We start from the raw sequence: 27913 nt of genomic DNA, 5'->3' as shown, positions 1-27913 counted from the left end.
GGCAGGTAGCGCCGGCGGCCCTCACCGGTCCGGGGCGCCGGCCTTCCCCGGGGAGCCCCGGCAGCAGCGTAGGTGCTTCCGTCGGGCAGGGAAGGAAACCCTGCGGGCAGGGGCGGCAGCGGCAGGCGCTCCGCCAGGCGCACCCCGAAGCCCAGCGGCTGTCAGGAGAAGCGGGGTCCCGCCACCCGGAGCCGCCGCCGGGAGAGCAGCGAGAGAGCATTTGCTCCTCCCGGGGGGGGCCGGTAAAAGGGGATGGCCTGAGAGTGAGCCCCGTTCTGTTGGTGCGCCTGCGCACTACCTGCGTGTCTGTGGCCGTGACGAGAGCCCGCCCCGCGCTCACCCGCTCGGCCCGGGGGCGTCTCAGCGGGGAGTGCGTGAGGCCGGGGCGGGCGGGGGCGCGGGTAGCGCCCGGCACTCTCTGCCGGCGGTCCGGGGACTTTCCCCTAGGCGGGCGCGGGGCCCGTGAGGAACCGTGTCCTCCGTGCGTGGCCTAGCGAGCAGGTCTTCAGAGCATCCCGCCCTGCTCCCGGGGCCGCTCCGCCTTATAGGGCACGGCAGCCGGGAGCGCCTGCCGGACAGGGCGAGGCGGGCTGCCGCCCCGCTCCGCTCTCCTCTGGCCCCCGCGGGCGCTGCACAGCCCGGCAGCCCGCGGGCCGCCCCCGGCGGAGCCCCACGGGCACGGGTGGCCGCGACCCGTACCCCACCGCGGCGCGGCCCCGCCCCGCGACAGCATTAAGCAAATTGAGGGCCGAGGCCCCGCCCCCGCGGCGGCAGCACGAGCGGCTGCTGGGCGTGCAGCCACGCCCTCCGCCGCGCCCCCGGCCGCGCCTGCGCGGACCCCGGCAGCCGGCGCCCTCTAGCGCCGCCGTGTGGCTAGCGCCCCCCGCGCGCCGGAACCCCCGAGCTTCTGCCCGTAGCCCCCCGAATCGGTACGGACCCGGCCCCCCGCAGCACCGGCAAGACGTGCTTCTGCTGCTGTAGCAGCCCTCAGAGGAGACGGGAGCCACGGCCGGCGCCTGCAGTCCCCAGCATTCCCGCAGGGACCGGGGCCAGCCAGCTTTTGTTTCGGTTGGTTTCACGGACCCCCCGGGGCAGCTCTGCGCACCCGCGGTGTCAGCGCGTTCGTTCTAGCCGGTCCTCACCAGCCGTGCCGGGCGATTCAAGACCAGCATCCCACCGGCTGGAGACCACGACGGCGCCTGGAAGGGAAACCCAGGGGTTTTACAGCTGACAGGACTATGCAAACCTTTCTTGCCACAGCCGGTTCTTTGAAAACCTTCATTTCTTCCTCTAGAGTTAATCAAATGTTAATAAACTCTCATTCAAATACTTAATGCTCACTTGCTTCTACGGCAGATTCTGCTTGTTGAGCTGCTTTCCATGCAGAATGCGAAATAAAAATAACACACTTCAACTTTCAGTTTATATTAAGAGTAGCTATAGACTCGTCCTTTAATGAATCACAACCAAACATCAAAGAGGAATAACATTCAAAAATTTTTTAGAAAAGTAAGCTAAAGTCAGGACTTAAAAAAAAAGGCATCTAGCACCTCAGCCTTTTAACACAGTTACACCCCACCCCCCCCACCCCCCGCGAGGTCGGTCAACACCACAAACTTCGCTTTACAGACGGGAAACACAGGGTTTCACAGGGCAACACAGGCTGCCGTTCTCAACCGGAGACCTGGAGATGCCCAAACAGCCAGCTAGAAAACGCTGTACTTCAGCGGGCACAGGACACAACTCCTGCTCCACAAAACCAGTCATTCTGTGTCTCCACCTGAACAAGGTGAGGATTTAAAAACAGATCTCAACGCTTCCTGGCACAAACACCACGACTCCTAAGTACAGCACAAAACTTGCTCTGCACTAGAAGCATGCACCAGTTCCTACGTGGCGAAAGACGCAATGTAATGTGTTGCGTTCCGAACATCAGGCGGTGCTCCAGAAACACCGAGGGGAAAACTCCTGAGAAACCCAACCAGAGCGAAGGGTGGGCGACCGAGGGCGCAGAAGCACAGGGGTCAGATGGAGGAAGCTCTCAACCAGCCATCGGGAAGCACGAGCACCTTGCCGGCTTTCAGGTGCTACAGACTGGACAGCCACCGCTGTTCAAAATCTCGTGGGTACAGTGTAACACCAGCATTGTGGTTTAAAGTCCCAAAATCACAAAAAAAAAAATTCTGAAGTCTTTTAAGTGGACGTACATACTACCGAGACCCCAGGAATTCCTATTCGCTCCTGTAGTACTCGAACAATGGATCTGTCAGGTGTAAGGTTGCCACAAAATGATGCTAACTACTGTAACTGGACAAGAAAAAGTCAAAATAGCACTGAAGACATTATGGTTTACAGTTACATGTCATTATCCAATAATATCAAAACATGCAGTTTGTGCAGGTATTTCAGTAACATTGAAAATAAATAACATTTATTTTCAATGTTACTTTATATATTATTGAAGCAAAGAACCACTTTCTTTGCTTCAAACCATTCTGTACATCATGTAAAAACGTAGCAAAGGAAGGGCTCCATCAATGTGAATGCTTCACAATACACTCGCTGTCTCTAGCAGACAGCAGCATCTTCATTTTGCTTATCTTGGTGGTACAAAAGCAGAAAGATATTCCATAGGTCCACTCTATCGGTTTTACAGTATCTCAGCTATGCATCCAAAGAAAAAAAATCTCATCCTTGTGGGAGTACGCCTTGAAGCCACTCAAAGTAAAGCTTTTCTTAAAGTATCGCAAAGTTATTGAAATGGCTACAGTATTTAATAATCAAACTCAAAGTATTATAAAAGCATATCCCAGAGGTTTTGTTTCAGTAGCAGTCAAAATATGCTTAGTATAGAAATCCGTATTTATTTGGAAAAAAAACGTAAATTATATTTCACAATATAAATTAGAACTGCTTACAGAGTTTTGGTGGCTGAAGTAGCTGTGACTGGACTGCTAACTGGTAATTTGACAGTGTAACGATAAATGGGATCTAACCTGCTAGTACGTTAAATGGGATCAGGGTGTCATTTATATTGCGAGCATTAGGTAAACATCCCATAAAAATAGTCAACCAACTATGTACTCTCCTAGTATGAAGAACAGCGAACGTTATGAACAACAAGCCTGAAACAGATGACTCAACTTTTTGATTGAAATTCTTAAAACAACTTTCAATCGTTCAAGTATTATGGTCCCTATATACATACTTCTACGTGGCTAAAAAAGACGTTACGGTAGACAACTGAGCACACTGCCATCAAATCGTAAGAATTACAAAATTGTCAGGTTTTAAACAGCAAGTTGTACCTTAATCGTTTAATTAAAAATAGAAGAATTAGGTAGACTATTTTGCAAATAAAACAGCACACTGGTGTGCTATATATTAAGGCATACCTTTAAATGCGCACTTGTTGTCTCTAACAAGTTTTATACAATTGCTACCAAGTGAAAAGACTATCATTGTCTTGCAAAACTGAGAAAGAAATACAAAATATCTGGAAGCCTACGTTTTTGAAGTACAAAACGAACCTTCAGTCCTTGTGTTGAACTACTACTATACAGGTACAAACTGCTATTCTCCCCTACAAGATCTCACGAGGATTTCTTAAAGCTGGAGGTAAATTTGAAGGTTTTGATTCTTCATCCAGAAGTACCAAATCTTCAATTTCACTACCTTTGTATTTTCTTTTGCAAATCTTCACAATAACTTTCTTCTTGAGGAATAACTTCAAAGCTTCTCTTGAAGCAACCGCTTTGGCATTTTCCATACTTTTACCACAGCCAGTACCCAAGTAGACAGACTTGCACCTCAGTTCACAAACTATATTTTCTAGAGAGCTCTTATTTTGAGGCAAGTCTGCAAGTTCCTTCAGGGGAACAAAAGCAACATCTAACGTAGCTTTTACAGACTGAATAGATGAGTTTAGAAGTTCTGCGTGGTTTACGTTAGGACTGAAGCCTCCAACAGCAACCAGTTTCCAGGCTACAGCTTTGTAGAGTCTGTTGAAAAAAGGTTGCCTTTCCTTCGCATCTTCACTGGTCAACGGCTTGCACAAAGCCTTAGCAGGGCTTTCACCTGCCTGCGAGCCACTCTTGGAAGCCTGCTGCAGTGAACCTGCCTGCGTGCCGCTCTTGGAGGCCAGCAGGGAAGCACCTGCCTGAGCTCCACCCCGGGAGGCCAGTGACGAGGGACCTTGCTGAGCGCCGCTCCGAGCAGCCAGCAGTGAAGCAGCCACCTGAGCGCTGCTCTTGGAAGTCAGCAGTGAGGAGCCCTGCTGAGCACCACTCCGAGCGGCCAGCAATGATGCAGCCACCTCGGCACTGCTCTTGGAGGCCAGGAGTGAGGAGCTTGCCTTAGCAGTGCCCTTGGAGGCCAGCAGCAGCGAGGCGCCCGTCTGAGTGCCGCTCTTGGGGGCCAGAAGCAGCGAGCTGCCTGCCTGAGCGCTGCTCTTGGATGCTGACGCTGGGGCACTGGCTTGTGTTTTGGAAGACACCAAGGTAGCGCTTGTTTGCGGGGTGCTCTTGGTGGTCGGCGGCACCGTCGCTGCCTGCGGGGTGCTCTTGGTGGTCGGTGGCACCGTCGCTGCCGCTGCCTGCGGGGCACTCTTGGCAGCTGCTGGCACCGCCTCTGCCAACGGGGTGCCCTTGGCAGCTGCTGGCACTGCACTTACTGTAGTTTTCTTTTCAGGGGATGGCACGTTTTCAGATTTGCTTTCCTTAGGTGGATTTGAGCAAGGCTTCTCTCCTGACTCTTTTTCAGATGAAGGTGGGGTTTGTTCAGTCATACTTTCAGCATTAGCAGATTTTTGTTCTGTTTCTACGTCTGATGCGGTGACCATTTCTTGATTTGAACTGCAAGCTGACTGGGAGCCTTCTGGATCTTTGCTAGTATCTTTTCCCTGCTTTTTTGGCGATGCCCGCTCTGTTTCCTTCAGGGCTTCTGCCTTGGTTGTTTTCACATCCTTTTCAGCATCCTTACAATCCTTGCTTTTCTCAACAGCTCGCTTCTTGGAGGGCTCCTCTACCCCTTCTGCAAAACAAGTAAAGTGTGTTATTTTCTTTAATTTCTACGCTATGAAATATCCATCTAGAGACAATTTATCTGTTTTCTAAAACTTCTAGCAATAACCTCTGTGAATTCAAAAAGCAGGTACTAGGAATACACCTGGAACTGTAATTGCAAGTATTAACCTACTGTTTCAGGAAATTTTAGTATTTTTTGGCAATAGACCAAAAATACTCAGGTGCAAGATTCCAGGTTTTGGTTTGGGAGCCATAATGCATTTCTATTCTTGAAGTCCAAACCAAAAATTACCAGAGTACATTAAACAGGCTATCTGAGCTGACGAAAAAACCCCAACCAGCCAAACCAACAAAAAAGCGTACTTTGTCAACTAACATCATAAACACATCCTTTAAAACCCCACTTTAAGAATTTCTTTAAGAAACTAAATTTCCCACAAAGCAACAACACCTGACTGGCGCTTAAAGGCAGAGTAGTTAAGAACGAGTTTAAGCTGGAGTACAACAGCAGACGTTGCGTTAAATAAATAATCAGCTTAAAGGGCGCCAGTTGTAGCAGTTCAAAACAAGAGCTCCACGTCACCAGCGGAACGTGTACGCATTACATCTCTTTGACAGGTATTATTTGAGGGGGAAACAGCACAGAGAGGGGAAACGGTTAAGAAGGAGCTCGAAAAGTAAATTATTTCGACTAGTTTCTAAGCCCGAGGTAAACGGCGAACATGAAAAAACAAGCATTTTCTAGACTCCTATGTATTGTCACAGCTATGATCTGCTAACCATTGCTACTTGATATGCCTCTTTTCTTCACCTTGGCAACCAGTTCATCTCTCGTGGTGCGGACGGGCGCGCCGGTCACCTGGATGCCATCGGCCATTTCCAGCGCCTTCTCCATGACCTGCGGCGGGTACCTGGAGGGGCGACAAGGGGAGAGCAGGGGAGGGGAGGGCAGGCGCGTCAGGCGGCCCCCGCCGCCCCCGCCGCCGCCGCGGGCCCGCCGCCCGGCCGCACTCACCGGCAGCCCAGGAAGACGTGGTTGGCCCACACCATGGAGAGGGACACCAGGCGCTGCAGCTCGGCGCTGCCCGCCGCCGGCGGCGCCCCCACGTTGCGCAGCAGGAACTCCCGCCGGTGCCGCCAGTGGTGCTCGGGCTCGCAGGCCCCGCGCAGCGCCTCCGCCCACGCCACCTCCTCCGCCGTCCGCCCCAGGGGCTCGGCCGCCGCCTTGCCCGCCGCCATGGCCGCCGCCGCCGCCGCTCCGCGCGCGGGGCCCGCCTCCGCCCCCCGCAACGGAAACGGCCGCGCCGGGGCTTCCGGCCGCGCGGGATGACCTCACAGCCGGCGCGCGCGGCAGCCGCCGGCCGCTGCCCCAGGCTGCTTTGCGGCGCGCGCGCCGCCGACGGCCCGAGGGGGGAGCCGCGCCCGCCCCGCCCCGCCCCAGCCCTCGCGGTCCCTAACGGTCCCTAACGGTCCCTGGCGGGAGGCGGGAGGCGGGAGGGGAGCGGGGCCCGCTGGCGGTGGGTGAGGGAGGGCGGCACACGCCGCCCCCGGGACGCCCCGCCTACCGGGCTCGCCTGGGCGCGTTCCCGCGTCGGCGCGTCCCTGCGGCCGCGGGTGGCCTCGGCGCTTCCCGCCTTTTTCCTTGTGTTCGCGCTGCGGGTGAAGCGTGAGGTGCGCCGCGCGGGGCGTGTCGCCCACAGGTGGTTGCGTTCGGGCTCAGGCTGAGGGGGAGTGTGAGCTCCCCGCCGCCCGCCCTCCCCTCCTGCCCTCACGTCTTGGGGTGCTAGGGGAAGAGAGAGTATGGCTGCCCCGGCCACCGCCGTGCTATGCCTGGTAAAAGTGTGAACAGAAGTTCCGCTTGGAGGTGCGTTCCGGCCTTCCTGAGCTCAGAGTCGATGGGATCAATGCGTGTTTTTACCTCCTCGGCATGCGATAGGAAGGTCGTGGTGAGGAAGCGGGTGGTTGTAGCGTTTTTGGGAAAACACTAAATGAAGGATTCCAAGTATGAGGGCTGCCGGCTGCGGAGGGGTCAGATACTTGCTCTCGCAGCTCTGTAGGCTGACTTGCTGTTGCAAAAGTTTACCCCAGTATTTGATCCGGTTGGAGAATTCTGTGTGAAAAAGTAAAAAGCATGCGGTGAAAATATCACGAGCTTCAGTCTGCCCAGATGGTGCTTGCTGAAAGTGCAACAGAGGAGAGAGTTTTGAATTCCAAAGGGCTGTCCCAGGAGAGCTGTATTGATTTTTCCCTCTGAATTAGAAGTCTGTGTTTGCTTAACTTTTCAATTTTTAACACCTACATGTCATCGTGACGTGAATTACCAGACAGATTGCGTTTAAGGAAGGAGTGTTTCATGGAAATTATTACATAGAAGTTTTAACTTGCAGTACCACTGTGGTACAAACCTAAGCGATTAAGGAAACTAAGCCAGAAAAAAATAGTCCCAGTGCACTTTGTTAGAGTAGAAGTGCTTTGCCCTCGCTTTCTTGGTTAACACGCGCGATGTTGTCCTGTGCATTGGCAAGAATAATTCAGTGACCGAGAGAGAGCGAACAGTAATGAGTGGGATAGGACCTGACAGACATGCTGTTGTTTTGTTATTTGCATGTAGAGGAGGAAAAGGGCAGAAAGTTTCTATACTCTCTGGTGTGGGTGTCTTGGAGCAACGGGTTTGTTTCGAAACGATGTCAGAAGGTTCAGAAGCAGTGCTGTGGTCTCTGCCAGTGTAGCGTTACCCGTCTGTTTAAAGGCATTCATTGTATCAGCCCTGCATGTGGTTATCTGGTAATGTAGGCCTGAATATATGAAGGGCGTGAAATGTCACACTAGGGTTTCCACTTAGACATGAGGTGGGTCTGTCTTCTTGGCCTCTGAGCCTCTGATACCACAGTTCTTGACTTCGTGGTTGATACAGACCTTAGACGGGGAGGGTGAATGGAATCCCTGGCAAACAGGTTTGAGTTTGTACTCAAACAGACATCATCCATGCTGCCGGCCTGTTTGTTCACACTCTTCAATGAACCGGTTTGCTCCCTAACGAAGCCAGCTGGGACTTGGCCCAGGCTTGAGATCTGCCCCGAGGGGCGGCAGGAATTCAGCCAGGCCTGAGGAGCTGTAGCAGGACTGCCTGTGTGCTTGCAAAGGTAGCAGAGCAAACAGCACACAGACTTGAATGCCCTGTCATCCTCCACAACCACCTGAGCTGCCAAGTGAAGTGACTAAGAACTAGTCCGTGTTGACTTGCTTATATATCAGTTAAGAGCAGGGGTGTGGAGGGTTAGACTCTAGAGGGTGACTGAGGCATCCTGTACACTCAGAGGGATCCCCAGAAGTCACATTATGGTGTTGCTGGGTGAGCCACAGCTCCTGCTGCCAAACATCAGAGGTAGGCCTCCGCATCTCAAGAGTTTTGTGTCTGCTTTTGGTCACCCATGTGCATAAGTTTATATGGACTCACTCTGTGACTCCTGGGCTCATCCAAAAGTATTGTTCTAGGGAGAGCTGGAGACTCAGCACAGTTACAGAGCCTAATACGTTATCTGCTGCTAGAGTGGCTCAAGAACCGATTAGAACAACTTCTTGCCAGTTTTAGAGGAAAAATTAACTGAATGCTATTTCACCTTTTTGCCCTCTGACCATACGTGTGAGCACAAACATAGATGACAGCTGGAGAAAAGTCAGAGGGCAATCCTGCACACTTCTGGGGTAGCTCATAATAGTTTTCAGCCGTAGTGAGCAAATTCTATGGTCTGGTACCTTTCTGGCACCTTATGCTGTTAATTTTGGGTTAATTTTTCTCTAATGCTCTTTCTACGTCGGTGTAGCTTTGTTGTTGGTGTGAAGGTGACTTAAACCAAAATCAAGCCTTTTGTCTTCCCTTCCTGTTTTTTCCAGACATATTTTGTAGTGTTGCTTGCATCATACTGGAAACAGGCTAGATCCCAAGCCCGGAGCATGGGATGTCATACATGTGCACACACAAACATAGGTGTATACCCACAGTGCGGTCTGAGCACTACAGATGTACTGTCTCGGATTGATTAAACAAGCGCATGTAGTAGAAAAGAGAGGAAAATGCTGCTACTAGTTTTAAAATAGGAAACAAGGGATGTTTTCATTCTCACCAGGAAAGGCAATTTTGAAGTTAAAACACCTCATTGCTGGTGCTAATACTGTGCGTTTAATTTTCGACATTGGAAGAAAAGAGATGGTTTTGTTCCCACTAGGGAAGGAACTTCTAAATTCCACACTGATAGTAGTGTTGTTAGAGTCATTTGGGGCTTGATAATAGCTTCTTTTGGCAAGATATAACTAAAATCTCAAGGTGAATCATGCCAGTGTCTATAATCACGGTTGCACCTGCACTTCCTGTATAATAAAGTTTATTTCTGCCTTTGTAAACCAGTGAGTTATTATTTCTTCAAAGTCAAGTCCCGCTGAAACACAGAGGGCAGTAGCCCCATTGGGTTCAATTATGTTCTGTGCAGTTAAGGTTAATATATAGTGACACTCTTTATTCAACTTAATATGAGAAGTGTGACCTTAACATCACAGCAATGCAAAGATAAAGCTCAGAGTTATTGCTGCATAAAGGCAATAACAGAGGGGTCTTACTGGCCTGGCACAGTAAATCCTCTGAGCACCATCTGTAGGTTGGTCCCTGCTATGAGTAGTAAGTAAACACTTGAATGCTCTGGCTTAAGTTCATTAGAAATACAGCTTGAAGAAGGATGGGGAAGAGCTGTTTAGCTGTTGCCTAAGATAACGTATATGCTCTGCTGGAGCAGGTCGTTGAAGGTCTCCTAGCCAGGCAGGGGACAGCGCTTCCAGGGAGGTGTGTCTGCATGTGCCAAGGTAGCCAGTCATTACTGTTCAGTAAACTAAGCCTTGGAATAAAAGAAAATATTTGCTAAAAGAGCATTATGACTATGTAGGCTCGTCAGTGGAAGGGAAGTTAGAGCAAATCTGTGTTTTTATTTCGCCACGGTTGCGCAACTGCTGTTATGCTTCCAAGCAGCTCTGGATTACAAAATCATCCACTAATCAGATTTCTCAGTTGATGAAAATGTATTGTGTAACTGCAGTGGATAAAACTAAAGGTAAAAATGAAAAGCTTAATTGATAATAATTTTCCTTTATGCGGATGTGCTCTTATTACTAGCCTAAATACAATTTTGCATTTAGTACGATGTTATACTTGAAATATATAACAATGCCTACAGTTGGGTTGTCAGTTGTTGTCCTTTAAATGAGTTTGTTAAGCTTAACTGCAGCTAAAGGTAGCATACCATGTGCTAAATTTTGCTTGCTAAACTGTGCTAAACATCCGTGGCTCGATGCAAAATTTTCCATACAGAGTATGGAAGTGCAGGATGACTTTACTGTTACCAAACATGATGTAAGAACAAAGGCAGGAAAAACAAAGGGCTTTATCTAGGATAAAATGTGTGGAGATCTTATCTTTGAAGTACTTAAACGCCTTTATGCTCTAGAGCAGACTTGGAATTTGTCATGAAAAACTGAATTGGGGGGGGTATCCGATCTTCTGAGTACACTTAGCATAATTTATAGGCCTTTGAAGAAAATCCACATTCGTGACTTAGCATGTGTCCACACCACCTTTGCTACTACTGCAGACAAGGCTACGCCAGCTGTGGGCTGCAGGGCCCAAAAGAGACCTCTGTTTGCCACTATGGACTGGGGTGGGTCTCTGGGCTGAAGGTGAGGCTATGGAGAGCATCCCCTGTGCTCCCAAAAAGCTGCTGTTTTCTTTTTTTAACAGGTGCCCAAACATGTCTGATAGGGATTGTGAGGAGACCAGGACCTGACAGGGGAGGGAAACGGTAAGTACAGAGGCAGGGGATACGGTGACACTGAAACTACTAGGGGGTAGAAGAGCTTAATCTGAGAGTAATAAGGATGGGATACTGGGATTAAGTGAGGAAGGAAATGACATTTTCAAGGAGAGGTGAAGGAGAATGAGTTCAAGGCAAGGGGACAGGTACATATAGATGAGGAATCAGAGGGAGACTATATGCAGGGAGTCTAGGACTAAGAGAAATAAGAGAGGATGAATGTGGAAGCCAGTGAGGAAACCAGAATTGGAGTATGTTCGTAGAGCAGGCAAAATCAAACAGAATCAAGTCTTGATGCTGAGCAAAGGGACAAGCTGTGATGGGAAGGGGAGCATTGATGGAGGAACCACTGGAATTTGAACAGTTACAGAAAGGAAGGCTAAGACTCTGCAAGCACAGAGACATTAACCTTCCAGTGTTTTTTTCCACTGCAGTAGGCATCTACTAGGGTAAATAAGACAAAATATTCTGCCGTTCTGATTTAGTATAAGTTATTTTCTTGTCTTCTCTCTGTGCTATAAAGGAACAAAAGAAATCCATTTGTTTGCAGAAATCCATCTTGCAAGCCACCTTTAAAAAGTTTCTAAGTAGGAGGCCTTAGGCCTTTGGCAGACAGCTCTACCCTAGAGTTGGAAAAAGCAAGAAAACAGCCTCAGGAATCTTAATGCAAATATTGGCATGAGTTCATTGTAATTCAAGAGGATTCAGGAAAGCACTAAAAGGGCAGGGAGGTCTTATCTGAAAAAAAAAAAAAAGAATCTATTATGAGGCTATAACATACCGAACTTTGTGTGTGTGTATATGTATGTATGCAACACATACACGTCTACATATATGCACATTTGTAATACAATATAGATATGTGCAAATATGTTTTGAAAATACTTGTCTTATTGAGAATGTAAGCACCTGTAAATCTAGATATCCTTGCTCCTTCAGTCAAACTATTCATGCCTTGGAGGAAAAGAAAAATTACAACTAATATTTTATTGGCTTGGGTTGTGGATAGGTACATTACAGAAATGGATGCTATTAAATCTTTATACCATACTCTACCAGTATGAATTTTGAATGTGCTACATATTTTGCAGGCACAAATAACTATTTTAGAAATGAAATAAGGAGCTTTCCTGAGACTCCAGGCAACGATGTCAGATCTCATTTGAATTACTGCTATTGAAAAATAATGGTTCTGTTTTTCATTATTGTTATACCAATATCCCTAATATCCTGCAATTTACCTGGTAGGAGCAGCACCTCCTGAAAATATAGAGCTGTTTCATGTGCCGTGGTATTTTTGTGTGTCTTCCCTGTGAATAGGCGTGATATTTCACATTAATTCCACTGGATGGCACTAAAGGAGACAAGATTGCATGGAAATAGCTCCAGAAGTTGAGTGTTAACTCCCAAAAAGTGAGAGCAGCTTACTTTTTGTTCCATTACTGAAATAGACAAATGTGGGCTCATTTTCCATCCTGGTGTAATGATTTGTCATCAAAAGCAACTCTTCAACACTCCTAACTGTAGTTCCAGGTTTTGACAGCAGCAGAATTAACAGTGGAGGCAGAGTCAAGGTTTCTGAATCTGAATACTCCTTCTCCCCTCTAAAGGTAAAGGCTAAAAGATGTGGCTTTGGCCCATTCTGGATTCTTATGTGAAGGTTTACAAAACAGCTGAAGAATTTTTGGTCCGTGTCCTCTATGACTATACTGTTGATACTGCCCACTTCTACATTATGAGCAAGTGCAAGTGTGTTAGCTTTTAAACTCATTTGAAAAAAAAAAAATCAACTACATAGGGGTTCATTCAGAATTAAAAGCTTCCACCTGTTGAGGAAATGTATAGTGTTTCAGAGAACCTCCTGACTTGAAACTCCATCTGCTGTCCCCACACAAGGACCCCTGTTTTTCCCTGGGTAGGGACTTTGTGATCCTGCCTGGAAGGCACACAATTACTCTCTGTCAATCAGACCTGTAACCTGGGAGTTGTCTTTGACTCCACTCTCTTTCTTGACCTGTTTATCTTGATGTATATGAATTTTGTTTCCTTTTCTTCTCTAAAGTCTCTTCTTATCTCTGTTCACATCACAGATACGCTTCTTTTGGCTTTTGTTATCGCTCATCCTGCTTATGACAGCTTTTTTTCCTATGCCTGACCTGACCTGTCAAAAAGGTCCCTTGAAACGCTATTCTTGCACTTATCTCCCTGGCCTATTTCTGTGGCTTCTTTTTGTACTTACCTCTTTAGTATATCTCCATAGATTTCCCTGTCTCTGCAAGCCCTCTAGCCCTCTGAGAGTGCAGTCTGACAATTTTTCTGGCAGCTGTGCTGGCCTAAGACAGTCTCTGCTCCCAGCCATTCGCTCCTGTCTCTTTGATATGCCCGCTAGTTTGCTGGCACAGTTGTTCAGTTCAGCTGTGTGGTAAACCAGATTAGGAACCTGATTTGGCTGAAAAGCAGTATGGGGGAGGGAGGAGAGGCACCTTTTTCAACCAGCTTATTTCTCCAAGCTAGTCTATCAGGCAGCACTTTGTTGGTGCAGCTGAGGGGTTGGGTCTGGGGCAGAGACAAGTGGTGAGAGACGCGGGGATGCAGAACATCAACGGCTTATGCTTGTTTATGTGGTGCTGTTGCTAGTTCTTGAGTCGTGACCTGATTTTGACGATAGAGCTAAGCCAAGCTAAGAGCTAGCTGCTGCCAAAAGGGTAGTGCTGTTACCTCTTTCCTCACCCCTCGTCATGGGTTGGTTCTTGGCCCTTCCCTTGTGCCAACACTGGTGCTTATCTCACCCAAGTGAGCCAGTTGCAGGAGCTAACTGGGCGCAGAAGCGTTCACCTCTAAGGGTTTGCCTGGCTGTTCTGCTGAGTGCCCATGGAGCTCACCCGCTCAGCAGCAGCCGAGTGCTCCGTCAGCTCTGCTGCATTCTCAATTGCACCACAACACTTCACAACTTCGCCTTTTCCTGTCATCTGCTCTCCTCTCTCAGTCTCCATAACTACTCCATCTGCTTTTCTCATAATGTGTTAATGATGTCCTTTTGGTCACCCTCAACATATGGAATATTCTTCCTGAAGCTATTGCTGCATCCTTCAAATCTCTCAAGATTTTTTCTACCATGACATATAAACTGCCAGCTGATAACACCCGATTCAGTCGCTTGTAGGAATTTTGGATTTCTTTACTACACTTAAATGTGTCCATGTATTAGCTTGAAATGTGCATACTTTATCAGTTTATTTGAGAAGCTAAAAGGGATTAAACTGCCACAGAATCTTTTTTTTTTTTTTTTTTTTTTTCTAGAGGGGAAACAAAAATTCCCAAAGCTATGCCCTGAAGGACACGTACATCCCTAAGGTCATATAGAAATACCAGAGGCTGATTTTCCATTCCTTCACACCTTGGATCATCATTCATGCTTGTGCTAATGGACATAGCATTGCTACTAAGCAGTTTACAGTAACATCTTACAGAATTGTAAATTAGTGCCCCAGAGACAAGATAGCAGAGAGTCAGCTCTTACATGAGCAGCTGAGCATAGAGACTTTGGGATTTCTTTTCACTTAGTTGTTTTCATTGTTTGGTTTCTTTTTAGGCACATGTAGAAGTGTATCCTAAACACATTTTATCCTAGTATTTGGGTATTCTAAGCATTGTTTTTCCTATTCAGTTAAATAGGAAAATATATGGAAAAACAGCAGTGAATGAGGCTTCATGTTGCCTTGGAAGCGATAAAATAAAATCAACTGTGTTTGCTATTTAAAGAAAAAACATGACAGAGGGCACCTCTACACCATGCAATAGAGCACAGGATTTAACAAAGCACATACTCCTCGAATTACTTGCAGAATAGGAAGCAGCAACTGTAGACTTGCATGTGAATGCTGCTGCACCCAAAGTGCTTAACCCTGTTGGTAGGTGGTGCTAATTGGGTTGGAGGTGGTGCTAATTAGGTTAGATAGAGCACTGTGGTCATGTAAACCCACAGTGCCTGTGATCCTGGCTCAGACCTGGCTAGAGGATTCCACACGTACTGCTGCATCAAGCCGTATGTGCGCATCCGGAGAGAGAAAGTGTTTGCCCGTGGCCTCTTCTTCATTACCCCTGTAAGGTTTGGCTGTGGTAACAAAATGGATTTGCCACATACAGGTGTCAGGTGTGGCTTTGTGCCAGGGGCTACCTCCCTCTTGGAAAAAACAGAAGATGCCCTTTTAAGTATGTATTTCAGGCTGTGAGTTGTTACTGTGGAATAATGGGCAGCCAATGTAGCTGCTTCTTGAAACTTGTTTTACTTCTTAATTAAGACCATAAGCACTGAGGGGAGAAGGGGGTGGTAATCCTTTCAGCCACCGTAACTTTATAGAAATTGTGAATATACTGCAAGGTCACGGAGGCAGACAGCAGTATGGCAAAGAGCAACGCACAGTCTCCCCCAGTACATTTATCAGGAGACCCACCTTCCCCCTTCAGGGAGACAAAGCAATGTTTCAGGTTAGAGATAACAATCGTGACTACAGCATAAATCTGTGTGTAACTGGGTGGCAAGTATATTCCCAGAGTATCTGACTGCAGAATTGCTGTCTTTTCAAATAACTGATTAATATATCATAAACATAGGATTCTTTCAAAATAATTTGGAGATTCAAGTTGATGTTTGTATGAAGGTTGGTGCTTATTAGGGAGAAAAAAGGTAAACTGAAGAAGCAAACCAAAAACACTGTTCAAGAGGCAGTGTTCAGAATGACCTGTGGGGTGGAGAGTAGTGGAGCATCTCTCCTCTTGCATTTTTTAAAGGAGCTCAAGCAGTCATTTGGGCAACTTCTGCCTGTTATTTAGTTTCCATTTGACAGACAGATGAGATAGAGGTTTTTATTAGAATGTAGTAGAACCATCAGTAATTAGCCCATGGCAAGTTAGTAAGGAACTATGCAGCATAATATATTTGGGCATAATGGATTGAGATTTGACACCTGTGAAATTATGAAAATTAATAGCTTCTTGATAGTGGAGTGGTTGTTCGTGGTGTTTTGTAAATTGTTTAATATCACAGGGAGTGATCTAGTTCCCTGAAGATTTGAGCAATCATTGTAAACTTTATAATGTCATCAACCTATTTTTTTTAGCCAAGGTATGACAGTGATAGTGAGCACACGATAGCAGGAACATAGATGTTAAAAAATAATATTGCTAAGCAAAAGGCAGGCACAGAGTAAGTAGTCAAGAAAATGAAGTTGGGTATTTTTTTTTATTTTTTAAAATCATTTTTGATGCAATTTTCAATTAGGTTTTTTTCCACTGTGTCTGCCAGGAAAATTTATGCATGCACAGCTAGATATCTCTGAGTTTTAAAGTCATGGCACTTAGCAAAAGGCTTTTAAAGAGAGACACACAAAAACCAACGTTATCCATGAAAATTACGTAAATATTTATAGGCACTATATGTTTGATTTCTGTGTTGGCTTTTTTTTTTTTTTATTTAAAAAAATCCATCTGCTGCTAGCAGATGATAAATATTTAGATCAAATTTGTGTCTGGGATACAAGGGCACTGTTTTTTCCAGAAGGGACATTATGAATTTGATACTGTAGGTCCAGCCTCAGTTCCCCGACTCAAACAGCATAGCAAGCACTCTGGGTGCATTCATAGAGTTGTATGAAAAGCTTCCTGGCTAGAAGGCTATAAGCAACCTCAGTGATCGCTTTGACTAATCTCTTTCAGGAGTTTTCCTGAAGGCTGGACTGAAGTACAGCTCCTGGGAAAATACTTTGTTTTGCCTGAAAGACTACAAAGAATGGTGACTCTACCACCTCCCCTGGTAAGTTGTTTCAGTGTTTAGTTACCCCCACTTCTAAGAAATTGCACCTTATTTCAATCTTGAATTTGTCTAGCTCCGGTTTCCACCCATTAGATCTTGTTATGTTTCTGTCTGCAAGACTGAAAATCCCCCCCTACTACCGAGTGTCTTTTCCATATGTATATATGTATGCATAGTGACCCGGTCACCACTCGTCTCTGATAGATTTAATAGATTTCTTAAACCTTATACCCTAGATATTCTTTTTCAACCTCTGGGTCAATTTTGCTGCCCTCTTGTCTGAATTTTTTCTAGGGTTTACATATCCTCCTTAAATCATGTGCGCTGGTTTTTCTGATGCTGTGTGTAGAGCAAGTATCGTAATAGTTACTTCCTTTTTCTCATACAGCCAATAACCAGTTATACATTACAGCTGATATTTGCTGGATACATTGTATGTATTGGTAGATTAATAGATACAGTCCCTAGAACTGTGGAGGTGTGATGCTTGCACTCTGAATGTATGTTCACATTACCTGATGTGTGCTGTGAATTAAAGGAACAATGCCTACTGGCCTTCTGCCATATTATGTCCCTTTTTTTACTTAGATGATCTATAAATCCCACTAATACATATAAACTGTAATCCTACATTTTCTAAATAAAGGGTGCTGCTGTATGGCTTTTAATTCCTGTAGTAGGGAATTCTAAAATCACAGAAGTGTTTGGGAAGGACATCTGGAAGCCATCTAGTCCAGCTCTGTGCTTGAAGCAGGCTATTGCCAACACTTACTCAGGAATGGATCTCCTTGGATCATCTGAAAATTTTGTCCGCAGCTCCTCCAACTCCTTATCTACTACACCTACCCACTTTTTCTTGTTCTGTCATCATGCAGGCAAATCTTGTTCAGCTCTAACATGAACTCAGTCAGGGAACACCTCCAGCTGAAAAAATGGTGCTTTTTTTTTTTTTTCCCCTCCAGACTTGTTGAGTTTAATTAGGCCCTTGATCCTGTCCTTCACAAGTCTGTATGACTATGGATGCTGGCACACAAGTGGTACAGGAGCAGATACGAGCATTCAAAAGGAACTGCTTACGCAGCACAGCTTTGCAATGGAACCACACAGCTCTAGTGGTTTGCCAGTGCAAAAAAGTGAGGTTGTTCTGCTTCCACCCCTCCTCCTTGGCCATGCATTTCCACTTTTCTGGTGGCCAGGGTGAGCTGAACGAGAGGAAAACAAACCTCACCATTAAAAAAAAAAAAAAAAAAAAGAGTAGTTATTGAATGGTTTATTGAGTAGCAGTGCCAGTTGGGGCAGGCTTGGATGGCACTGCACCTGTCAGTGGCAGCTAGCCATTTGGTTGGCTTCGTTGCAATGAGAAATTTCATCTCTGGAGTGCAGTCCATAGCAGTTTATCCTTATCTAAGTCAGAGCTATCATGGTCCCTCCTGGTATTTTTGCAGCTGAGCAGTAGGTTGGTCCAGGGAGCTTTGCGGCCAAGAACTAAGCTTGCCAAAAAAAAAAAAAAGCTGCTCATTCTCAACTGGTTTCAGGGAACTGATGTGGCTGAAAATTAATTACTATTTTATACAGTGAATTTTCAGCCAAACTTGCGACCTGATCTGATGCAGTGTGCTGGTACATGTGGTAAGAAGAAGAAGGGAGAAAGGCTGGATCGTGAATTTGTGTCCTCAGACGCTAAGTGTCCATGATTTCACTTGTTCTTTTCCTCAAGCACATTATTGATGTGACTTTTTGTGTTCACAGTAGGTCTGAAGATTATTGTAAGATGTTGGAAGAGGCCTGTTGTGTACGGAGGCATGTGAAGTCAATGTTCTGTGGATCATTTTGGACTCCGTGATTATTTAATGACAGCTTGTGTTTGCAGGGACTGACTCAGTGACCCAGATGGTCTCTTCCAGTCTTATGTTTCTAGCAGTATCCTTCCTAAGAGCACCCTACTGTTAAAACTGTCGAGAACTAATTTTTCTTTATCCTGTACTTTACTTCAGCCATTTTCTAATTTCTTGCATTTGCTACTCTTCCATCCTTGGCTGCTGTACTTAACAGCAGAGAGAGAAAGAGCGCAAGAGAGAGAGGAGTGCTTTTGTTCTTAGCTGTGCTAGAGATTTTCCCCAAATGTAGCCATTAGAGACCAGCTGCAGACAAAGCAGCACAGGCATTTGATTTTTTTCAACAATACTACTTTTTGAGCTCCTGTCTGCAGTAATTAATTAGCATCATTGCTGAGCTGACTCCCTGTGGGAGTACATGATCATGCCAAAAGCTAGGAAGGGAGCAGAAGCTCCCAAACCCCTGAGTAGGCTATTGCAGCAACTTTTGTCATCTATAGAATATTTCAAGAACATTTCAAGTGACGCTGCTGTAAAAGATTCACTTTCTCATCTGTGTGAGGGGCTTGCCCAGATTCAGTTAGGCTGCTGGCTAGGATCAGGCAAATCTACTTCCTGGGCAAGATTTCGTCAAAGGCTATATAAAACCTGAAGGGTTGCTCTCAGCTAGTGCATCTTCATTTTGCTGATGTGCAGACAGAATTATAGAATACTTGACAGACATCAGGGTACAAATCAATGACGATGGAAAGGACTGGGGCTGTTGTGCCAAAAGCTAGCCCGGAACCAAAAATCTGTCAGCTAAAAATCAAACCTAAGTCCAGTAGAGACACAACTGAATCCAAACAAGCCAAAATGAAAGTGCTGGCACAAAAGTAAACAACTTCCTTCAGGTGCAGAAAAACAGCAGACACTGAGAGTATTTACAAATCACTTTCATGAAATATTTTTTTGTAGGCTTGGGATGCCATGTAATATAGTTTAATCTCTTCTCTCATTCCCCATGCCTGTTTCAGAAAAGAACAAGAAATTTAATCCAAACAGAGGATTAAGAAATTTCAGTAACTGGACTACTGCCATTATCCAGACAATGGGCCAGCTTTTTAAATGCTTGTTCTTGATTGAATTGAAGTCAATGACTACAGCAGAGGGAGCAGAATTGGAATGCAGAAAAGAGGAAATGAAAAGTCTAGAAGAACTACACAATTATTTTACCTATTACGCCCTTCCAGCAATGCATCCCGTAAACAAAGCGGCTCTGAGAAAGGATCTCTCCTCACTGGAGAATAAGGTTAGGGGCAACTTTCAAGAGATGGACAGAGGAAAGAGAAATGAGATTTAATATAGATAAATGTAAGGTAATACACCTGGGAAGAAATCATAATTATTATATATACGAGATCAGGAGCTGCTGTTTAGAAAACAGTAATAGAGAAGAAGGCCTGGGAGCAGTGGTTTATAATTAGTTACTGCAGACAGGAACTCAAAAATCTAACACTGGGGTGAAAATCAAATAAGTTCTTGTTCTGGGCCAGCACCAGAGGTTTGTTTCTACAGAGAGTGCATGGAGATCGTTTACACAAACAAGAGGAAGCTGGCAACAACACAAGCAAAATATTAAACGTACGGCTACCGTGTTATTAATTTTATTTATAAGCTAGAGCCTTGACTGCTGATACCATAAGCACAAGCTTGTGGTTTTCTATTTGCTGAATACAGTAAAACAATAAAATAAATGATCTCCAAGATGCAAACTCCAGAGTTTGTGGAAGAGTGCTTTCTCCTGTCCTCATATATAAATTCAAACTAGGGGCTTAAAAGCAATTAGATTTAATCTAGCCAAGACTGAGGATACAAACTCCCTTTCTTAAAGAAAAATGCTACAGCTGAAAATGGCATAGAGAGAATTAAGACAATGTAACTATTCCATAATTTAGTAAGAGGGAATCTGCTGGTAAGAAATGAAGGCTAAATGTAGAGCTATGCTTTTATTTAGGTAAGAAGTGTTGCTCAGTAAATGCACTGAGATAATGAACAAAGATATCAAAACTGCATTCCACCAACGACCAAATGAATAATTACTATGCTGAGAAGACAGTGTCATGTGAAAGCTTGCCAGACAACCCAGACGGAGTGTCATAAAGAACTGTCTGATTGCAAGACCTGGTGGCTGTGTATTTAGAAGTTCATAGACTTGTAGATCAGAACAAAACACAAATTGATTCTAGTCCTAGAAAAGAGGGAAAACCCTAATAAGGCATAGGATGCAGAGTATTAAAGATTTACAGGACTATTTCATCCCGACAGTGCTGTGAGCTAGTAGCACAGGGTAATCCTGTCTTTGATTCCTTACAGGCCGTGCTGGAAAGGTGGCATGTCCCCTCACTATAAGGCAACCTTGCGGTGGTATCATTTCTTCCGAGGCTGGATATAGCTTGGGCTCAAGCCACCAGGCTGTATGCAGGCACAGAGAGAGGCATTGGTTTTATGAGGGCAACTTTTTCTCCTCCTGGGAAAAGGATGGAGAGCCCTATACCTCAAAAAGCATTTGTTTTGATCAAGTGCAAAACTGAGTAACTTTTTTAAAAGCAGCAAAAAATATGGCAAGACTGTATAAAAACTTTCAAAACTGAAATTTCATCTTCCATCTGAGAAGGCAGATAAAGCTACATAATTAGTCAGGGAAGTGTCAGTCCCTTTCTCCCCACAGCCTATAGAGGATAAACTCCAGGATAAGCTTTTCAGAGACTGCAGAGCTTCAACTACAGAGGGTTTTAGTTTGTGAAAAGAGGTTTGGAGCACGCGATAATTAGCAGCTCACAGCTGACTCTTGCTAGCTGTCAGAGTATTCTTTGCTATCACTGCATGAAAGTACTCCTGTAGGTCTCCCGAGTCTCCCTAAATGTGTGCTGTAGACTTGATTTGTCCACATGGAACTTTTTAATACAGAATTTTGTCAGTGTACAACACTTAAAGGCTTACAGCAAATCCCTTTTCCCTGGCAGAACAACACCTGGACAGAATGAGAAAATAAAGGTCTTTTTCTTGGACAAAGTAGCAACTGCTTTACTGTTTATGCTATATCAGACCTTTACAATCCAAGGGAATTCAGTATGCTGGGAGAATCCACGGGTAGCCTGCTAATCCAAATCCACATCATCTTTGTATCCCCAAATCGGTGCTCAAGAGTTCTGGCAAGAAACAGGCCTTTTCTTAAGGCTCGTCCTTCATCTCTGCTTGCTCAGTTTTTAAGTCCCAATGGGAAAACTGTAGAGACACTGGGAGAAAGACGGTAACTATAAACCAATGGCTTTAAACTTAAGTGAGGTTCACCTTTGTTTTAAGAAAGCATACACCAAGAACTGTCCAGTTTTTACCTGCAGTTCAGTGTGTGCTGAAGTGTTTTAGGACTAACGTGGTTTCTGAGTTCGTCTTCATTACTGCTGCTTTCCAGACTGCAGTCTCAGATTTGTATGAATTTCTTATAAAATATTTCTAACCTTTAATTACAGGAGACTTAATGGTAGGATGCACTTGTGCTGGCTCTTGTCTCATTCAAGCCAGCTGTTCAAATTGTTAATCTGTGGGCTCTAGTCTGTTTTCTACAGTTGATTTCTGTCCTGTTACTCCTTTTATCTTTTTCAGCTATGCCCTGCTTACCTTCTCAGCTCCCATGGCCTTCTGCCTCCCTCCTCCCCAGAACAACCTGCTGGGAGCTACGTGCATAACATATATGCACTTAACAACACTTCCATTGTCTTTCAGTCAAATTGCAAAGGTCATTTTCTTGGCTTACTGTCCCAGTCCTGTCACTCCTCTTTTTTTGCACAATGCCATTGGCTCTCTTTTCTTCACTGTGTGAAATACAAATTACTTCTCTTCCCTTTACTTTTCAAGCCCTATGTCTCTACACCACCGGGAAGTAGTCCCTCATTGCCATTAGATAAATAATGGCAGTCTTTTAATGCATTCTTGTACATTCACTTTCATACTTTCACCCATGCTGCTGATTATGTATAGCAGGAAATCTGTGTAAATACCCCTAAGCCTGTCTTCCTCTGCTTTTCCACGTGTCTCATCTCAGCCTCAAGGTTTGTCAGAGTCCAAGCATAGCTACATAACTGTTTTGCTAAATATACTTTTTCATATGAACTAGTATCACATCTTCTTTCTGCTCATCTTCTTTCTATAAACCTAGTAGTAAATAATAGGCACTTTAAATTCAAAACAGCCTCTTTGTTTTATGTCTGTACAATACGAGCTACAATGAGGGTAGGTTTAGGTATAGTTTCAAGAGCAGTATTAATACTAAAAACAAAGTAAACCAGATTGTCTTGTTTATAAGTCTGTAACAAACTTCCAGGGAGTAGCTCCAATGGAGGATGTTCGATTTGCCATACCAAAGTTGCTTTAATCTGTTGATTCCAGGAACAAATTTGCTATAGGGACTAAGAGGGAAAGAGGGGGACAGGGACTGTGCCTTTTGTGGTGACTGATACTGGCTTAGTAGTACCAGACTGCACCCTGAGGGGCTGTAGTCACCCTATTTGTCTCAGTAAGATCCATGCTGAGGATGGTGTGATGGGGGCACGGTGGTGTTTTTTACAGGTCCCTTACCAGCATCACAATCAAATTCACCACAATGCTGACAGGACAAACATCTGCCCACATCTGTTTAGAATTTTGGTTTTACAATGGGGCTACATGTGGTTCTACACAGTTTTGTTGAATGGAGAGCTAATATGAAAGGGCTTCCCCACCCCCCACCCCTGATTCTGTTCCTTCTGGAAAATCTGTTATTTTATCATCTCATGTAGGTAAAGTCAATATTCTGTTTTAAGGTATACCTTCTAAACAGCAGTTGGAAGTGATGAGACTGGAGCAGAATTTAGGCTAATAATAAAACCATGCAATTTAAGATTCTTAGAGACTTAAGACATTCCTGAGAGGTGGACAGAAAGCTAGAGAAATAGTGAGATTTACACGCTTTCAATATTTAGCAGCTACAATATCACATTTTCATTCATGACCATAAAGTGCCTGGTTTATTCAGGAAAAATGGTTCTTGTCGAACAACTTAGATACTGTTCTCTGGCAAGATTACAAGTATATTTGACAAAGATGACTCTATTGACATAACACACTAGACTTTATGTAGGGCATTTGTTTTATTCTGTATGGCAGCCTGTGTAAAATTGATATGTGAGAAGCAAACAAATTAAACCTGTTTTTCTATATTGTTGTTTGCTATGTCACAGCTGCCCACAATAAGCCTGCCTCCTTTCCATGTTTTCTGTGACTTTATTACCTCATAATGTCTCTAGTTTAAAAAGGTCTAGTCTTTGCATAATCTCTAATATCTTGAAGTATTCAGAACAGCAAATAATGGGTACAGGAACCAAAGCAGTTTGTCACTGATCTTATCCTTTCCTAGTTACACCCCAAAACTGTTAAGGTAGACAGGTCTTCTTAGTTTTATAAAATAAGTATTATCAGATTCCTACTTGAATCATACATTTGTATATGAATAAAACACATGAATCAGTGATGCAACCATGGAATAAAGCTCATGAACTGCATATTTCAAATGAGCCCAGTGCAGGACATGACTCAATCCAGTTCACAGTGGATCTATTACCTTTACAAATATCCAGCTATTATTTGCACGCTGTTGGACTAGTCGCAGGGGAGTCTATGGATTGAATAGTGAAGGGGCAAAAACTACTCTTGCAGTCCTCAGTAGGACTGGAGCCCGGTAGTGTGAACACACGTGCCAATGGAGAGCAGAGGGCTGCAGGTCCCTCTGGGATGGCAATCGGTCCCTGATGCCATTCACTGACGTTAAGTTATACAAAGTTTAATCTCAGTGATTTCAGTACAATTTTCAGTGCAAATCTCAGTAGATTTCTTACTAATTTCTCCATGCAGGCAATGAAACACAAAACTTTTTTTTTTTTTTTTCTAGCACTCAGGAACAGAGAGCACTGATTATAAAATGTCTCTGTAATTGTCTAGTAGTTTGGCTAATTAAGGTGAACAGGCCATGAAGTTTTAGAACATTTGTGCTTTTAAAAGGTGGATTATACTCCCAGTAAACTCTGCTAGATATTTGACTCTTTAGTATTCAGAAAGACTTGATTCCCAAGCTGCAAAACCTATTAATCATCGGGATGTTAAGTATTGATTCTAGCAGGTACATAGTAAAAAGGCCTTTGACTTAAGTCATTCAAATAATGCACACACCGTATGAATAAACCATACACAGACAAACCCTGTCTGACCACAGCTAAGGAAGGCTCCCTCCTCTAAGTGAAAAACTCCCAAAGGCTATACATTTATGTCTTTTTAGCCATGAATGTGTAGAGAGCTGGGGCTCTGAATATTTGTCTAGTGTGTGTAGGAAAGAGAAAAATTGTTTTGTATTAAATCAGTTCAATTGTCAGCAGTCAAAACATTTCATTTTCTTCAAAAATATATTTTGATTGAGACAATGCTGAAACAGGCATATCTGACTATTAAACTAAGAATTGTGTAATTTGCTATGAGAGACAAAATTAAATACATTTTTTAGAGGCTTGTAATCATCTGATATGTTCTAAAGTAACAAAGTGCAACCTGTATTGTGCTTAAGAAAGTTTCTTGGGATTATGAACATGGCTGTAACCAGCGACTAGTGTTATCAACAGAGATGTTAAGTGAAGGATTTACTTTGATAGACTTGGAAAACAAACTCTTTTAGTATTTCAGCCCATAAATCCTGAAGAGAAAGACGCTTTTCTTTTAGGTCACTGACAAACTAAAGAGAATCTTTGTTTGCAGAGCTCCACAGAGTTAATACTGTACTGGTTAATGATTTCACCATGGTAATTACTTTCTAGGGTCTGTCAATCAGGCAATTTTAATGTATTCAGCATGGGATGGATTATTTTTGTGCAATACTGCTATTTTACCTGGTTTCATGCTCTTTGTCTATCTGTCTGTCCATAACAAGTGTTGAATCTATGGACCAATTTATGCCAAGTTTCAGAAGATTGTTTTTAAATATCAAAACCAGTTGGAATCATGCAAGTTTTGTTTACTTTGACAGGTGGGTAGAGAGAAACTTACACCAGGGCTCCCATGGTAATAAGGTTTTGGAAGAAGGTCAGCTGTTACCATTTCCTTAAGGTATGCTAGATGACCAGTTGGTATATGGCAAACTCAGAAATTGTACATCATGTGCTACCTCTTGGCAAGCTTGCAGGTAGGGGATGAGGTGGACTAAAGAGTACATGCAAGTGATAGTTGTGTATTTTTAAAGGTACACATCCACCATTAACTTAATTTTCTCCTGCCCTGCACTAAATTAGCAGTTCATGAGCTTTATACCATCGTTGGATTACTGATTCATACGTGCTTTGTTCAAGCAGGCATCTAATAATACCTCTTTTATGAAACAGAGAGAAGGCAGGTCTAACCTTCTAGTTTTGGGGTGTAAGTAGAAAGGGACAGATCCTTGGCAAACTGCTTTGGTTCCCATGCATATTATTTTGCTTCATGAATATCGCAAGACTTTAGAGATTATGCAAAGATTGGACTTTTTTAAACATGAGTTCATTGAGTATGCTTGCCAGTGTTTGTAAAGGACTCTGGCACCCAGTTGGAGTGCTGACATTGGTTTCAATTAGTGTGTGATGAGTCCCTTTGTCGTTGAAAGCATCGTGTTTAATAGTATAAATAGACAGAGCAACTGGCTAATAAAATGTAAAGTGAAATGAAATCGGTTTTAATATGTTTATAGGAGCTGGGTCATGACTTTTTTCAGCACAACAGTTGGAATCACAGCTTGGAGAAACTCGAGAACATCTGTTATTTCTGTTGAAAAATACAAGTACATTGAGTAGCTCGCACCTTTGAAATTCCTTTGTGGGGGCGGAAGACAACTCCTCTCCAACACAAAGCTGATTTACTCAGGATTTGGAGAACATTTGACTGGTTCATCCTTTAGGTCTGTCATAATTCAGACACAAATGTTCTTTGGAGGGAAGCTCTGAAAAAGTTTTTTCCTGTGTGGCTAATCAGTGAGGTTAGTTGATTCCAGAAGGAAAGGCTAAAATGTCTTACAAATTTGCAATACATAGTAGTTAATTTTGCATATAAACTTGTTTAGTTTGTAAAATACATGAAGTTGCTGTCTTTAAAAAAAGCCAAAAGTCTAGTTACAACTGAACTGCAATCCAAGACTAAATTTCTTTTGTACATCTTAAATGCAACTTTCTTATATTGTTTGCAATAGATTTTTGGAAATCTGTGTTCTTCTGTAACAAGTCCTAGGGGTAAGGAAAAAAATCAGCAGGAGCTGAATCATAACACACCTATCATGTGCACATACGTGTTACACCTCGTGGCTTATACATCACAACACATAATTGAAAAATGTTCTCCTCTTTATGCTTGAAATTCTTTGTGAGTACAGAGTCTTTTTTTTTTTTTTTTTTTTGACCTATTAATATGAATCCTTTGTGTCAGCACACACCAAGGACTTAATGTTTTACAAACACACTCACATCCTCCATCAGCCTCCTAACTAGCATTGGCTAAGAGGCTTGTTTCTGGGCTCGTGAAAAGGGTCTGAGTAACAGCTGGTTGAGAAAGAATATTCCTGGACAGGCCGATGTGCCTGAAATACCAAGCAGAGCACATGACCTCTCATAGCAGACATACTAGGCTTTGGAGCAGACGGTGTCTAGTAAGTAAGGATGGGGGCAGAGAGAAGGCAGCAGTAATGTGGAAAATGGTGTGGTAGTAGTGATAAGAGCATGGAGCATAGAAGAAATATCTGCAGGTGTGAGAGGAGGTGAGGGTAGGAAATAGAAAACTGTAATAGGCTGTAGACTGGAAGCAAATAATGAGTAGAAGTGGGAAGGGGGGGCTTTACGAAAGACAGTTCTGTGCCCTATTCCCATTTTCATATCTAGACTGGGTGTCCGTTTAGGCGACGTCTCCCATGACATACAGGTTTTCCTGCAAGTAGCATATAATGTAACAGTTTTGGCAGATGGGAAGCTGCAGTTCTCCTTGGGAAAGTTAATCCATTGAATGGAATGTGGTAGTTGAACAATAACTCCCCAGAAACCATACAACAATTCACGCAGGAAAAGTTTAGTTATAGATTAACCCCAAATAAGGGGGTTTGATTGGTTAGGCAAACCTAACGTCAATTCAGTTTAACTCAGAATAACGTATTTTGTTCTACTTTTTCTAACAGGATAGAAACATTTCAGGAAAATTGTGATCTGGACGCTTAATTTTCCAGGGAAAAAAACCCCAAACATTTTGTAAAGCTTTCCTGGCTTCCTCTAAATCAAACAAAATTTAGTTTAGTACAAATGAAGAAATGACAGATAG

General features: G+C 44.1%; 1 protein-coding gene across 2 annotated transcripts in view; it reads right to left on the bottom strand.

Moving 5' to 3' along the window:
- Positions 1 to 2844: 2844 nt before the first annotated feature.
- Positions 2845 to 27913, bottom strand: part of LOC121091836 (CDKN2A interacting protein) — a 32745-nt gene continuing 7676 nt past the window's right edge. Inside the window, exons 2-4 of one of the 2 annotated variants that reach the window (XM_040602181.1) lie at positions 6943 to 7134; positions 5805 to 5935; positions 2845 to 5031 (exon numbers count right to left, since the gene is read on the bottom strand). In XM_040602181.1, the coding sequence (XP_040458115.1) occupies positions 3584 to 5031; positions 5805 to 5935; positions 6943 to 6953 (1590 nt within the window). In that variant the 5' untranslated portion in view covers positions 6954 to 7134 and the 3' untranslated portion in view covers positions 2845 to 3583. Of the gene's footprint in view, positions 5032 to 5804; positions 5936 to 6039; positions 6311 to 6942; positions 7135 to 27913 lie in introns of those variants that run through there. The other variant, XM_040602101.1, reaches the window with a different exon arrangement.

This window comes from Falco naumanni, chromosome 1 (assembly GCF_017639655.2).
Source record: "Falco naumanni isolate bFalNau1 chromosome 1, bFalNau1.pat, whole genome shotgun sequence".
Classification (NCBI taxonomy): domain Eukaryota; kingdom Metazoa; phylum Chordata; class Aves; order Falconiformes; family Falconidae; genus Falco; species Falco naumanni.
Note: the sequence above shows the minus strand (reverse complement) of the source record. Positions and strands in the feature narration are given on the sequence as shown.